Source organism: Pelodiscus sinensis, chromosome 24 (assembly GCF_052426305.1).
Source record: "Pelodiscus sinensis isolate ZL-2025 chromosome 24, ASM5242630v1, whole genome shotgun sequence".
Classification (NCBI taxonomy): domain Eukaryota; kingdom Metazoa; phylum Chordata; order Testudines; family Trionychidae; genus Pelodiscus; species Pelodiscus sinensis.
Genome location: NC_143075.1, coordinates 23,311,206 through 23,327,400, shown reverse-complemented (window position 1 = coordinate 23,327,400; position 16,195 = coordinate 23,311,206). Strand labels below are relative to the sequence as shown.

Here is a 16,195-nt window from a genome sequence, read left to right as displayed (position 1 = left end):
CATTGCTCTCAGTTCCAGAAAAGACCATTGCACTTGAACATGACGGGGGTCTCTGAAGAGGGATCAGGAATGTGGGTCCTTAAAAGGAACTGATAGCATAGCCGTCCTTAACCATGGTGAACATACACCTGTCTGATGTGATGCTGTTTTATCAAGCACAGTATAAATGGGAGAGATCTGACCCAAATGATATTGTTGGTATACGGTCCTTGACCAAAATGTCAAAAAGGATTGCTTTGAAGATGTCTGATGAGAAAGGCCCACTACATCAAAGATAGGACATCTTGGTCACTTTCTTATGGGGAAACTGATGCGAGTTGGAAAGAGGATCTAGACTAGAGCAATGCTTTTCAAAATGTCGGTTGGGATCCAAAAGTGGTTCATGACCCCATTTTAATGAGATCATCAAGACTGGCATTAAATTTGCCTAAGCTGGGGCTTCAGACCTGAGTGGCAAGCTTAGGTTACAGGCCACCCACCTGGGACTGAAGTCTTTGGGTTTCAACTTTGCTGCGCCTCCTCCCCCCCCTCCCCCCCAACCGCCATTATGGCGGTGGGGACGATGCCGCCATCTCTGACCAAACTAGTGAGTGCTTCAAGTTGTGACGCTTTGAACTGGTACTGGAGGACTTACTAGAAGAGAGGCCCTAGACTTAGAGGTCTTTCAGGCATCTGATCATTTAGAACCCTGCAACCCAGACAACATTGTGTTCACTCCCAGACTTATCTTTAGAGTCAGATGAAGCTAAAGGAGCACACTAACTCAATCCAGTGATCCCTGGACCATGAATGAGAAATATGTCCAACACTGCCCTTATTGCCTTCTGCACAAGATGTGCCTTAAAGTGATACTCTCACTGCTTCTCAGGCCATGTCTACACTATCAGCTCAACTGGCACTGCTATTGATGCAGCATTGTTGATTTAGTGGGTCTGGCGAAAACATGCTAAATCAATGGGAGTGCGCACTCCCACTAGTTTGTGTTCCACCTCTGAGAAGCATATGGGAAGTCAATGGAAAAGCACCTCCTACTGACAACTCGAGCCCACCTGATAAGGATAGCATGGCAAAATGTTTAGAACCTGGGATTTCTTCCTAGTAAATTTTTCTGGTAGTAATAGTGTCTAACTATACTATTCTACACTACACTACTGACATTAAACTACACTTAGTGTAATAACTGAACAGAAAGTTTTCTAAAGCTGGCTGACCAAAGCTACACTGAAGTGGAGCCCCAGTTCTTGCCACAAACAGTAAGAGAACAAGAGAGGGAGCATAAGGAGAACAGGGACACATGCACTGACTAGTGATACTCCTGACAAGTCTCCAACACAAGTGCATTGTGTGTGCACATATCTACAATGGAATGTACGTGTGCACCATCACTTGAAGGAGAACTAGGAATCCAAACCGAGGGTTGGTAGACAGTTCCCACAGAACCAGAAGCTTGTATTGCTACCTCTGCACTCTCAATTAGTGATTTTTTTCCTCCTCCAAAAGAAAGGAAGAAGGGATTCTAGATGCCTCCTTCAGCTCTGATTTCAGGACCAGAGAGGGGATTAGAACCACTCAGACAACCCTTACTACGGCTACCAGATAGATCTTCTGCAGCCACAACCTTTCAATGTTTCTTCTGAATCTAAACTGGAGATGGAACTATATGGATACCTGAATCCTGCTGGTCAAACTCTTTTGCCTTGATTCCTGAATCTTAAGCATCTGGCTACCTCTACCACATCTTAGCCCCCAGATGAGTAAAGAGTCCATCAGAGAAAATAAGGTAATGAAAGCCTCAGAACCATAAGACTTGCTTGCCAAAATCTCTTGCAGTAGGAGAGCCTGTATGTGGTTCTGCTTCTTTTCCTATTCTCAGACTCAAGATCTTGCAAACTGAATAGGACTCAAGAGTATGACTCCAAAAAGACAGCCTCAAATGCACATGCTCACTGTGAGAGCATGTGGATTTGAGGCTGGAAAAAATGACCTGGAAATATCCCTATTTTAAGCACATAGAACCACCATGTCAGTCCTTGTCTGAACTCTGTGAATGAGGCCTGCAGTTTCTAAAACTTCAGTTTAGCAAGTCAACACTACCCTAAAGTACCAATACTACAAAAAGGTACAATTTACAGGCAGAGTTGGTAAAATATAGGAAGCTATCAAGACACTAGGCAGTGGGGTCCAGGTCTGCATATTACAGTTGCAAGAAACTATGGCAGTTGGAATATTCATGACCACTTAATGCATGTTCCTGCACAGCTGCGAAGATGGACATCCTAAGGAGAACTACTTCAAGAATGCTCTCACAAGTCTGGGGTCTCCAAAGACTGGAAACAAACAATTGTTGCTGTTTTGTCTCTGTATAAGACAGGAGTGGGGAATCTTTTTGGGGGTCAGGACCACACACACAGGTCAGAAGGAGATAAAAATCTCACTGACAAGGCCCTCCAATGAAGGAGGGAAAAACCCTCACTGACCTGGCATCCAACAGAGAAGCATGCTCAACGTCTCTCAGGGATGTGCCAAGGCTCAAACTCACCACGGGGTTGAAGCACCCGCACCACTGGGGAAAAGGGGGAGCCTCAAGCCTGGCAGGCTGGTTCAAGGCTTGCCATAAATTCCCCATTCTTAGTTTAAGAGCTCATGTGCTCTTTCTGCTCATAAAGTTACTGAGTTTGAAATAATCCACATACAGCTCCCACTTGTACTGTCAAACAATGAGAGGGTTAGTTGTCAGGTGAAGGCTATGCAGCAAGAACAGATCATTCAGATGCGTGCGCGCGCACACACACAGGGAAGCAATACAGAAGCTACTGCAACTTTTGCTTATAAGCAGAATGTGCCTTGAACACATTGTTTCCTAATTTGTCATGAGAGGTCAGATCCAGGTACCAAGTAGAGAGAGAGATGCGATAAAGAAAGATTTGGGAGGAGCATATGAACATAATGGCATATAAATTATACATTAACTACAGGAATTATGCTTTTCCTTCCCCCCACGCTGAACACTCAAAAAAAACAATGAAACGGTCACCCTTTATACTCACCGTTGGTACATATTCTGATGGGAATTTGTTTGTTGTGTAAGAAATTAAGAGACATGTTTTACCGACAGCACCATCACCCACAACTACACATTTAATTGTCTGCATAGCTGAAGTCCGTTAGTATATCAAATCCGATAATGAATCTAAGGGAATAAAAGAAAATAGAGTTTTTGCTTACTTTCTAACAGAAAAGCACTGTCATTAGCAACCCAGTTTCACTGAACAGACTCAACAACAGAGCGAGCATCTCCAAGCACTGTAGCCACTCAGTTTCACACAAACTTCAAATAGGCCAGAAGATACTGATTTAACCATGCTAGACAATATCCACTGGACTAAGATTAAAAGTGTTCTATACAGCACACCTATTGGTCAATTTAAGGTGCTAGATGGCATCTTGCCTCCAAATGGTGACAAACAGCATGAAAGAGGGAGGGAGCATGAAAGCGGGGGCGCACATGGGAGAGAGTCTGAAAAGCAGCCTTCTCAGAAGCATGTCCAGAGATCCATTTTACTTACCTACATAGCAAAGCAAATTAACTGAAGAGTACAGGGTTGGACCACGACAGAACTAATTTATGCTTTGTCTACAAACTACATCGTTGTTCTCAAACAGCAGTCTTGGGACTTCCAGGAGGCTGTGAGCAGATTTCAGGGGGTCAGCCAAAATAATCCAGAGAGTAGGGCTGGTTAAACTCAATGAGGCCCAAAACAGAAAGCTGAAGCCTGAGCAATTTATCTTCCTAGTGCCCCCTGGACAGTTGCCCTGTTTCCACCATCTACTGCCAGGCCCAGCTTTTAGTCAACTGTGTCTTTGCATATCCAGTTGTGGCGGCACAGATGGTGTGTGAAATTTTAAAGGCATGTTGAAGGAGACTCAGAAAAGAAAAGGTTGAGAACAGCTGGTCTACACTACCACTTCTGTCTAATACTTTTTTGGTCAGGGTATTTTAAAAAACACACACACACACACACACACACCACACACACACCACACACCACACACCACACACCACCCACACACCACACACCACACACCACACACCACACACCACACACCACACACCACACACCACACACCACACACCACACACCACACACCACACACCACACACCACACACACAACTAACAAGTTTCACTGGGAAAAGTACAGGAGTGGACAGTCCTATGTTGGCAGGATATCCTGATAGGGACACATTTCATCAGTACAGTCATCTGCTGTAAGGTCTGTAGTGTAGACACAGCCTTAGTTAGGGAGTCAATGTTTTTTTCTGTTTAGATGGATTGAATTTAAATAACTGAAAGGAACTGAGTATTTCAATGCACTCTGCATTTTCATAATGTGATTCTTCATCAGTGTGAAAGTAATGAAGTTTTCCTTCAAATGTTTGTCTTCTGAATAGATCTGGAAAAATGTAGATCAAACATTTTCAGTGATTAGTAAAAATAAGGCTTCCAATGGGATCTTCACTGTAACCTTATCTTTTGAGCCAACTGTCATGGGTGCATAACAATTAAGCCAATTTTAGGAAATGATAGAGATATACTCAGAACAAGATGTAAAACATCTGACTTTTCACTCCTACACTGTCATTTCTTTCATACACTTTAAACTCTACTCTTTGGAAGAATTATGTAGGCATGCTAGACAATGACATCAATCCTCTACTCCATATCATTCTTTGGCTAGTACCAGAAAAGGAAAAAAACCAAAGAAATAGAAATTAGCTAACCTATACAGACGTGATAAAATCAGAAACATACATAGGCAGCAAAAATGCCAACAACTAATCTAATGACAAACCATACTCCACTGATGTGCTCAATACTTAGTTTCAATAATTTTGCCTGAGGGAAGTGCAGGGTTAGTGTTCAAAATGATTATTGATGGATTTAGTCCTCTCATTCAGGTCAATTTGCCTACATATAGCTGAGGTTAAGGTTAAGAGACTAGCACGGGAGTGGGCAATAATTTTAGATTGGGGGAGGGGGGGGAAGAGAAGAGAGAAAGACTTTACTAATTTTTGAAGTGGCCCCAGGCCACCCCAGAAGGAGCAGGGCCAGAACACTTCTATGCTCCCTCTCCCAGAAACCCTGATTGGCCTGGGGGTGGGGAAGCACATGAAGTCTTTGCCATCTTGGATGCAGAGACCTGTAACCTAAGCCCTGACACCAGGGTTCCCTCTATTTTCTCCCCATCCCTTAGCAGAATGAATTTCTTATGCACACTATAGAAGGGATGTGCAACACATCACCTCCATATTGGTGCACATAAAATTCATATAGTGGGAAATGGGCCGGGGGTTCTGAGTACAGGAGGGAGCTCGAGCCTGGAGCAGACAGATGGGATGCAAGTGCTCTGGGAATATGGGGTTGGGGTGCAGGAGAGGGGTTCAGGCTAGGGGATGAACCCAAAGGATTGGAACAGAGGGGCTATAGTGTTCCCCATAAACTGAGCACTTGAGTGGCCATTCAGGAGAGTTACAAATGCCACCCTGCTGATTAGCAGAGCACTGACAGTCAGCAGCATGCATTTCTACTGATGGTGCATGTCCATGCACGCCTAGGTACACAAAATGTATTCAGCACGTGAATGGAAAAAGTTAGAGGAAACACAGGTGGCATGCAGGGCTAAGGTAGGGGTTGGGGTGCAGGAGAGCATGAGAGCTCTGGCATGGGACCAGGAATGAGGGATTTGTGGGAGGTGGCTCTTGCTCATTGGTCTCTCTGCCTATGCTAGGGAACTGTGCTGCACCCTGGAAAGACCGAGCAGGTCCGACTCCTAGAGAAGGGGGAAGCATGAGGCTCTGCAGCATGCAGAGCCCCATGGTCCTGCTCCTCCTCCCCAGGAGCCAGACTTGCTGCACTGGCCGCTTCCTTGCTGGCCCCATCACAGAGCTGCCCCAGCTGCTTCCTGCTGGGGCTGGCAGGCAGGAATCCCTCTCTGCCTGCAGTAGCATCTTTGGTGCTTGGGAGAGGCATCTCTCCCCACTGTGGCCCTGAGCCCCTGCATAGGGCTTAATGAAAAGCTGCCTGGACAGGCAGCTTAGCAGGAACTTTGCCTGCTACCCAGGGCCAAAGCTGAAGCCTGAGCTCTGAAACCCATGGTTGAAGTCCTCAGGTTCCAGCTTTAGCCTTAAGACCCAGCAAGTCCAAGAGCAACCCAGTGAACCCATTAAAATAGGATCACAGCACACTGAGGTCCTGACCCACAGTTTGAGAACCACTGATTTACGGTGATTCATTTAATCTAGGATGCAGAATTGCATTATGGACATACATGGACTCAGATGCAAAAGCAACACCATTGTAACTGCTGGCAATACCATACCCAATGGTTAGCTGTTGAAGAAATAAGGCAAAGGAAGAAGCTGAAGATCAGAGAAGATAAGGGACAAGAGAAAGCTGTGTAGGAAATGAAGTAGGGATGTTAAATATTGGTTAACTGAATAGCTGAGTAACCTCATGAAATGTTATCGGTTAGTCGACTAGTCTATATTCCGCGGGAGTGGCAGCCACTTTATTAGAGGCAGAAGCATGGAGTGCCAGGTGGGACCTGGTCTGCAAGGGGAGCCAGTTTAAAAACAAGCTCCCTTCACAGACCAGCTGCCTGTTTCCCTGTGCTGCTACCTCTGTCTTGGGGAGGGGGAATCTGAGCTCCCAGACCCAGTACGAACCAAAATGGAGCCAGGCTGCCTACCCGTCCAGCTTCTAATACACTTTAAATGCAGAGCCGCAGCAGGGGTAGGGTGCAGATCCATCACAAGCCAGGCTGCTGGCCAGCCTGCTAAAAAATGTACTGGCGGGGGGGGGGGGGGGGGAAATGCGTGTAGTCTATAGCATTAACCTATAAGCTTTTGCTTATCGGTTACTCGACTATATTATTACATCCCTAAAATGAAGTGAACAAACTAAGCTTTAGTGATATTTACTGGCTCATTTTATTCAATTTCTATATGAAAAAGGGAAAGAGTATAAATAGGGTGCAGACAAACTTGTGGCCATGAAAAATGCATCATGAAACATGAAATCTGGTTGTGTGCTTTACACTATATTATACAGATTTCATGAGGTATACCAGCAAGGGGAGGTCCTGACCCAAAAGGTGGATGTCACAAGGTTATTTTAGGGGAGTGAGGGACTGCCATCCTACTTCTGTGCTGCCTTCAGAGCTGGGCCACTGGAAAGTAGTGGCTGCTGACAGAGCTCAACTCTGCAGACAGCAGTGCAGAAGAGTGGAAATGCCATACCATGGCATCCTTACTTCTGCCTTGCTAGTGGCTCTGCCTTCAAAGCTGGGCTCCTAGCTAGCAGCAGTGCAGAAGGATAGCAGCAGTGCAAACCCTTACAACTCCTTTCTGGCTCAGGACCCCTATAATCACCTTGACAACTCAGATTTAAATAGCTGAAATCATAAAATTTACAATTTTCCTGACAGTGAAATTGACCAAAATGGATCCTAATTTTGGAACAGTCTTGAGTATAAGACTCCATCTAGGTTATTCTGTGTATTCAAAAGTGACACCAGGTGTCCAACGACGAGTTCAAATACTAAGTATAAACCAATTTAAAACAGATCTAAATTATGAATAACTCACTAACTCTCCAATGGGATCTAATCAGGAAGACAGGTTGAGCGGTATTCTCCTGTTGGATTTGCTCTCGAGTAGGCTCTCAAACTGAGTGGCTGGACCACATTGGTAGAGACTGGCTAGGGACTGGGTGAGACGTGGAACTTACTTCCTGTTTTTAAGAGGGTAAGTTTAAAAATATAAGAAAATGCATGTTGCTGCATGGCTTCTGCTTTTTGTATGCTTGTTCCAGCTTCAGTTATCCACCCACCCAGCAAGGCTTCCTCTGCAATGACTCTTCCTGGCCATCCTTGACAGCCACTACAATACTAAGATTAAGAACAAGACAGCTCTTCTCCATTCACAGTGCTCCACTTATTGGTGACAGCCCACAAGCACCAGAACGAAACTGTGGCAAAGGGCAGCTTCCAGGCCTTCATTTCCTTTACCTCCCATTCTGTCCTTGCAAGGTAGTTCTCTCCTTGGAATCCTACTCCCAAATTCCATTGAAGGCCACTCATGGTTTTTGTTTCTACAACTAGACATGTTAGACACTCGAAGAAGCTCCACATTACTTAATTATAAACTCTGTAGCCTCAGTGACATGAAATGGGTAGTGAACTAATCTCCTTAGACAGGCGAGTGAGGCACAAGCGATAGTGAAGAGTTCCAACATCACTTGCCCTGAAAGATAACAAGTGCAGTAATGAAATACAACAGGGAACAAAGATAAAGGAAATTCCTTTGTGGAATTTAAACCTGTAACTGAATATTTGTCATGTAAGTAACTTGGAAATAACTCATTTCAATAGCTTGTATTAAATACAATGAGGTGCTTTATTCTTCACCCTGAACAAAAACTGCATTATCTGCAGACAAAAAAATCAGGGAAATACTTGTTCATAATATCTCAAGGTAGCAATAGCATGTGTGTACACATATCTAGTAGGATGGGGTACTGGATGGTGATCATTTCATCTTCATTTAGTTAATCTCCCCTCCTATGTTTGCCTCTTCTCCATGCTTTCTACACAGTCCATCTCTAGTTTTTTCCGTTTTACTTAAAGATCATTTGTCTGCTCCATGAATTAGAAAGTATATTAAGAACATTAATAATGTCCATCCCCTTAGGTTGACAAAACTACTAGATGCCTATGGAAGGAGCTTCAGTGAACAGGAATATTCAAGCGTCACCTAGTTTCCATTAGCACACAAAACAGGCCGATGTGCAGCTGAAAGTTACAGAACTAGATGCCTTGATTTCTTAGATATCAGTAATTTAAAAGTAAAAGGTTCATTAGGCAGTCAGTCAGCCACAAACTGCAGACTAGTTAAGATGTGCTATTAGCAAAAAATAAAGCAAGTCACACAGGCAAACACTGTAATCCCTTTTAGCCCTAAAATCTGATTCTATAAGCTATAAAGTTTTTACCTGGACATATGCAGTATGAGCAATTAAAATGGCTAAGGAAGACAGAATCAAGTCTGAAAATGGAAAAGTAGTTTGATAACCTACACTTGCATTAATACCTCTTTAGGTAAACGTACATACAGCTGTCTGAGGAAACTGAGACGTCAAATTTGTGAACACATCCTGTATTTATTTCCTGTTGAGCGACAGCTACATCACAGCTTCCTCTTTTATGTGACCACGTAACAGCAGCCATTTCATTGCATGGAATGAATTCGCTACAGGTAAATGCGAACTAGGGATGTTAAATACCAGTTAATTGAATAGTCTATAAACCTCATGAATTCTTATTCGTCACTCGACTAGTCTATAGTTCCCAGGGGTAGGGCCAAGAGCCAGTGTGCTACAGACCCACTCCCGAGGAGCCCCCTGGCACTCTGTGCTGCTGCCTCTATTAGCAGCTGGGCTTCTGGCCAGTCTGCTAAAAAATTTACTGGTGGGGGGGGGGGGGGAGGGAAGAGAAATGCACAAATTGGTTAATGCTATAGAAACTAAGCAAAAGTTTATGGCTACGTCTACATTGGCCCCTTTTCCGCAAGGGGCATGGTAATTTTTGAAATCGCAATAGGGAAATCCGCGGGGGATTTAAATATCCCCCGCGGCATTTAAATAAAAATGTCCGCCGCTTTTTTCCGGCTTTTGAAAAGCCGGAAAAGAGCGTCTACACTGGCCCCGATCCTCCGGAAAAAGCGCCCTTTTCCGGAGGATCTTATTCCTACTTCAAAGTAGGAATAAGATCCTCCGGAAAAGGGCGCTTTTTCCGGAGGATCGGGGCCAGTGTAGACGCTCTTTTCCGGCTTTTCTAAAAGCCGGAAAAAAGCGGCCGACATTTTTATTTAAATGCCGCGGGGGATATTTAAATCCCCCGCGGATTTCCCTATTGCGATCTCTGAAATTAACATGCCCCTTCCGGAAAAGGGGCCAGTGTAGACGTAGCCTATAGGTTAATCAACTACACTGTTGCATCTCTGGACTTGTAATAAGTCTTAGTCTTGTACTAAGCTGGGGGGGGGGGGGGGGGGGAGAGAAGAGGTAGATACCCTGGAGGACAGGGATAGGGTCCAGAGTGACCTGGACAGATTAGAGTATTGGGCCAAAATAAATCTGATGAGGTTCAACAAAAACAAGTGTAGAGTCCTGCACTGGAGATGGAAGAATCCCAAACGTTGTTACAGGCTGGGGACCAAATGGCTAAGTAGCAGTTCTACAGAAAAAGACCTGGGGATTCCAGTGGATGAGAAGCTGGATATGAGACAACAGTGTGCCCTTGTAGCCAAGGTGGCTAATGGCATATTAGGGTGCATTAGGAGAAGCACTGCCAACAGATCCAGAGACGTGATTATTCCTCTCTATTCGGCTCTGGTGAGGCCACATCTGGAGTATTGTGTCCAGTTCTGGGCCCCCACTACACAAAGGATGTGGACGCATTGGAGAGGGTCCAGAGGAGGGCGATCAAAATTAGGGAGCTGGAGCGCATGATCTATGAGGAGAGAGAGAGGGATTTGGGTTTGTTTAGTCTGCAGAAGAGAAGAGTGAGGGGGGATTTGATAGCAGCCTTAAATTTCCTGAAGGGAGGTTCCAAAGAGGATGGAGAAAGGCTGTTCACAGTAGTGAGGGATGGCAGAACAAGGAGCAATGGTCTCAAGTTACAGTGGGACGGTCCAGGTTGGATATTAGGAGAAACTATTTCACTAGGAGGGTGATGAAGCACTGGAATGGGTTACCTAGGGAAGTAGTGGAATCCCTAAAGGTTTTTAAGTCTCGGCTTGACAAAGCCTTGGCTAGATTGATTTAGTTGGGATTGGTCCTGACTTGGGCAGGGGGCTGGACTTGACCTCCTAAGGTCTCTTCCAGCCCTATGATTGTAGGGAAAAGGACTGTTTTCCCTATCATGCAAAGGGAGGGACTGCTGTTTGAAGGCCCACAACATGAGTGTGGCAAGCTGTACTAACAAGGGAATGGCCAGCAGGGCTGGGGCTCCACCATCTTGCCTGTCAGCACACCTAGTAAATAACCCCATTGCCCAACCCTTTCCTCCCTCTCTCAACCCTTGGCTGCAGCACCGGGAAGGGAGGAAGAGAAAACTCTCCTGGTGGCCAGGAAGGAGGGGGAGCCTGGCACGGGAAGAAAACCCCCCTGGCAGCCAGGGGGGCCCTTACTCCTGCACTCCCCATAAAGCAGTGTTTCCCAATTTTATTTGGCCACAGAACCGCTAGGGTTACCTTTAAAAAAAACAAAACAAACACTGCCCTAAAGGATCCAGGCCACACCGAGTAAGTCTGCTGGTATTTCAATAAGTTTAAGAGCCCTGTCCACATTAGAACAAAGGGAAATGGTCTTTTAAATTGGTTTTAGATGCAAAGTTGTATTTTAAATGACTTCTCAGCCAACTTCCAGCATTCGTATTATTTTTCTAGCAACCAAGGCTAAATTTGCTTCATAATGCATGGACTCAGACACAATGCAATCACATTGATCCCAAAAGCATTCCTACCTTAAGATGAAACAACAGTGAAGGCAACTGCCCTTAACCAGCAGTCTTAACCAGCAGTTTAAGTTCCTCTAATCTCACAGCAGTCTACTAAGTGCCATGTGCTCAGGGCTTCAGCAGGGAGAGGGGCCCCAATTCCTCAGCCCCAGCACCACCATACATCACCTTTGTGATGCTGCACATAAATTTAATTCTGCACATGCTTAAGGAAAAATTAGAGGGAACATTGTTGGCAGTTCAAGTTCAACTCCCCTCCCTTCACTCCCCTCCAGGCTTTACCTTTAGCAGCTAAGGAGAGCTAAAAGCCAAGGTGCCATGGCATCACTGTTCTTTAAAGCCAAGCTAAGTTAAGCACAGAAACACATTTTGCTGGGAAGCTATACCACTGTTACTTTTGGTACTTGTTTTGCAAGTTCACAAAGTAGCCAACAATTCTCTTACCAGCAGACTTCTGATATTGACATTTTTCCTTAGGGATGTTGGCTATTCAGTTAACTGATTTGAGTAACCTCGTGAATTCTTAATTGTTACTAGACTATTCTATAGCCCCCAGGATTGGGGCCAGCAGCCAGTGCACTCCAGCCCCATTCCCAAGGAGCCCCCGGCCATCCTGTGCCACTGCCTCTGTATCAGAGGCAGCAACGCGGGGTGCCAGGCAGGAGCTGGTCCGCAAGGGGAGCCAGGTTAAAAACCAGCTCCCCTTGCAGACCAGCTGCCTGTAACTCCATGTTGGTGCCTCTATCAGAGGCAGCAGCAGCCCCTGTCCAGGAGGGGTCTGAGCTCCTGGACCTGGCACAAGCTAGGAGTGAGCTGGGCTGCGTGCCCACCCAGCTCCTAATACACTTTAAATGAAGAGCTGCAGTGGGGGTAGACACAGGGCAAGCCAGGACTGAGCCCCACTGCTGGCCAGCCTGCTAAAAAATTTTACTGCAGAAGCTTATTGGTTAATTGACTACATTATTACATCCCTATTTTGCATGAAAAAAAGCTACCCAAAAAACAAACAGTATTTTCCCCCAGACGATTAAAATTGGTTTAGAGCTAATTTGAACAAAACTCCCTTTAAGAAGTGCCTTTTAAACTGAAACCAAGCAAGGAAAATTTCAGCAGTTTACAAGCAGCCACAAAAAATTGAAACAGAGGTTTATCATTAACAATAGTAGCTATAGTAAAATGGCATAAATGCTTGTTCAGTGCCTTAAACACCCCCTTCTCCCACCTCCATTAACTCAACTCCTTTCCCCAAAGATAGACAAGTAATTTCATATTGTACACATTCCTTCAATTCTCTTTGTGTGTGTTAAAGAGCTTTCTCTCTGCCTTACTGCTATGTGAAAGGCAGAAGAAACTAACCATAAATGAAGTGCTGTCACACACCATGCATACAATAAAAATTAAAATGCTTCGCCTCTTAACTTAAAGTGGTATCTGGTGTTAATTCCAACAACAGTAAAAACAACCTTTTATTAGTTTTGTACTTTTACAATTTGTAGATGTAATTATTTGTTTACTAATTCTAATACCTATTCACAACTTTTTGAGCTAGTCTGGTTTAGGAATGTAGACTAAGTAGTTGATTAGCTGACTACTTGCTCCCCCCTCCCTGCTGCCTCTATTAGAGGCAGTGGCGGCAAGGGGAAGCAGGAGCTTGGGGGGGTGGGGGGCAGAGAGAAGAGAGACGGCTTAAAAGCCTGTTCCCTCTAGCACCATCTCTGCGGTATGGGGGGGAGGGGGAGGGAGAGAAAGAGAGGCAGCAGAGGCACTGCGGTCAGACCCCCAGCATGAGCTGTGACTGTCAAGTCCCAGCTTTCTCTGGGTCCCAAACCTACCCTGCCGCGGCTCTGCAGTTTAAATGTAGGAGGAGCCAGGTAAGCAGGCAGCCCAGCTCCTATTACATTTAAACTGCTGAGCCACAGCAGGACCCTTTGACTAATCACGTACTCGATACAATTAGTATCGAGTACATGATTAGTTGATAATTACCTGTTTCTTAACATCCTTAGTCTGGTTAGTTGCTGGTCTGGCTCTTGACATTATTTGTGTCTGCTTAAACCATGGTTAACATCATTAATAACTGTGGCAGCTAACACTGTTTAATTCTGCCAGTGCCCTACTGTTATATACTGGCTTCCTCTCACTGGCTGTGCACACGTTTTTTGCAGCATTGCTAAGACTATGCCTATGTAATTGGTTTCAGCTGATCACCCTTCCTCCCAAACTGGAGGGGCCTGAAGAAATTCCAAGGGGAGCACGAGGCGACCCAGCCCCCAGTCAATCTGGCCACCCCACCCCCAGTTTTGCTGCTATTTTTGTTTTTCAGCCCTAGTCGGTTCAATTTTTGGGGGGCTCAACAAGTCTTGCTGGAGGGCGTGAGGGTTTCTCAAAAATGGGGTGTGATGCCAAAAAGTTTGGGAACCACTGTTCTAGACATTCTATCCCCGTGCTTTTTTTGTGACTGTATGCCCTGGGACGGCGCACCGGCACCTATTTTCCCATCTTACTTGAATTGAATGGGATTACCCTCTGGCATACCAGTACCTATTTCCTAGGGGGGGCTTGGCTCCCAAAGGAAATGTGCCCAGGACATGTGGCTCTTAAAGGGGCCACAACAGCATTTCGGCCCCTGGCGTGGCTTTTTTTGGGGGGGGGGGGGGGGCAGAGGGGGAGGCGCTCAACAACTTTGAGCCTGGAGTACCAGGACCTTTTCTCTTTAAAAAAAGCACTGTTCTATTCCATCATAAGGCAGCATTGGTTAGGGATGTCATCATGTAGACAACTACGTGATTAACCAATAAGCCTAGATGTACTGCTTAATCTTGTTGAGTACAAGCACTTCCCCCTTGCTGCCCGATACATACGTGGGGAGTAGGAGCCAGTGCCCACGAGAAGCTTGCTTAAAAGACAGCTCCCCAGGAGCACTGGATCCACCTGCCCTCCCCCACATTGCCGCCTCTGACAGAGAAGCAGTAGTGCAGAGGGTGAGGAGGATAGGCTGGAGCCAGTACATGTGGAGAACTGGCTTTCAAGAAGACTCCCTGTGAGCGCCAGCACCATGGACCTCCCCCCCCACCCCTCCACCTTACTGCCTCCTATAGAGGAAGGCAGGAGCCAGTGCTGGGGCTGGGCGGGATGACCTTAAAAGCTGATTATGCTCCCCACACACTGCAGTCTATCAGAGGCAGCAATAGGAGAGGGGGCAGGAGAGGCTGTCGTGGAGCACCCTCTAATACAGAGGCAGCAGTGCAGGGTAGCAGAGGGCTCCCCGGGAGTGGGGCCAGGAACTCACTGGCTGCCAGCCCCGACCCTGTGGACTATTGAATAGTCATGTAACCGCTAAGATTTCATGCAGTTACACAATTATTCAATTACACGATAGCAACAGTAGGATGTTAGATATCTGCGAGATAACTGAAGGCCCATAAGTAAAATGACATATGTGCCTCCTTCTGTGGGAACAGTGGCGTCAGATTTCACTCAAGAATTTAAAAAGTATCTTGAAAGCACCAGACTATTAAACATAATTTAACATGGTCAAAAACTAGCAACTCAATTTGAAGAGGGCTAGAAGGCTGGGCAAAGCCAGTCTAAGAGAAAGATTCCTCTCCATGCAGCCTAACCACAGGAAGGAAGTGAAGTAGTTGAGTCATGCCTCCCTTGTGCAACACCAGGTGTCAACCATTCAAGTGCCATGGTGCACAAGGGCCTGATGAGATTCAGAAGTTTACCCAGGATTTATCCCAGGAGTAGGTATGCAGAGGCTACCCTAATGAAGGAACAGCAATTGATGCCAGAAAGAGGAAGAAATCTTGCCTCCCTGTTTTGTGCTCATTACCCAGTGGTTTTCAAACCGTGGACTGGGATGCCAAAATTGGTCATGACTCCATTTTAAATGTGATTTCCAGGGTCAGCGAGAGCTGGTGGGCCCAGAGCCAAAGCCCAGGCCTGAATCCCATCACTCCTGGCTGAAGCCGAAGCTGAAGGGCTCTAGCCCAGGCTGGCAGGGCTAGGGCTCGGGCTCTGCCTTCCCTTCCCCACCCCCAACATATGCTTGATATGACAGCTCAGGCTCTGCTCTACATTTGTTGTCATAAGAGGGTCATGGTGCAAATGAAGTTTGAGAATTGCTGCATAAGCTAAAAAAGGCCTTTTATCAAGGAGAGAAACAGAAATTTTTATGAGCTCATGTTTCTGACAATTGCTTGGAAATCTCTACAACAGGTCAGAAGAGAAAGGAGTTAAGCTTATACTTCCATGATGATCTGGCATTTCCACAGCATGGCCACACTGCACTTGCAATTCAAGCTTGCTTAACTCAGATCAACTCTACTGTACAAAAACAAAAGCTTGAAAAAGCAACCAAATCAAGACCGATTTTTACCAAGCAGCTAGCTTCTTAAGGACTAATCCCATGAAAAGTTTCAACTTCCTTCACCTGCTTCTATAAGCCTAAAGCTGTTTTTTAAAATTGCAGATTTAAGTAGTTTGGACAGGGAAAGATATTAATTTCACAAAAAATGTTGCTTGTCTTTTCCAAGCACAATTTCACTATTGGAAAGAAACCAGGCACAGTAAAATATCCATTTGAAAGATGGCTAAAATGGACGTAACAGACAA

At 45.5% G+C, this 16,195-nt stretch overlaps 1 protein-coding gene across 2 annotated transcripts in view; it reads right to left on the bottom strand.

Annotated features, from left to right (window-relative positions):
- The window catches only part of CDC42 (cell division cycle 42), a 43,204-nt gene that overhangs the window by 20,718 nt on the left and 6,291 nt on the right, over nt 1–16,195 (bottom strand). For both annotated transcript variants that reach the window (XM_075906494.2, XM_075906493.2), the window contains exon 2: nt 3,048–3,190. In XM_075906494.2, coding sequence (XP_075762609.1) covers nt 3,048–3,152 — 105 coding nt within the window. In that variant the 5' untranslated portion in view covers nt 3,153–3,190. The remainder of the gene's footprint in view (nt 1–3,047; nt 3,191–16,195) is intronic.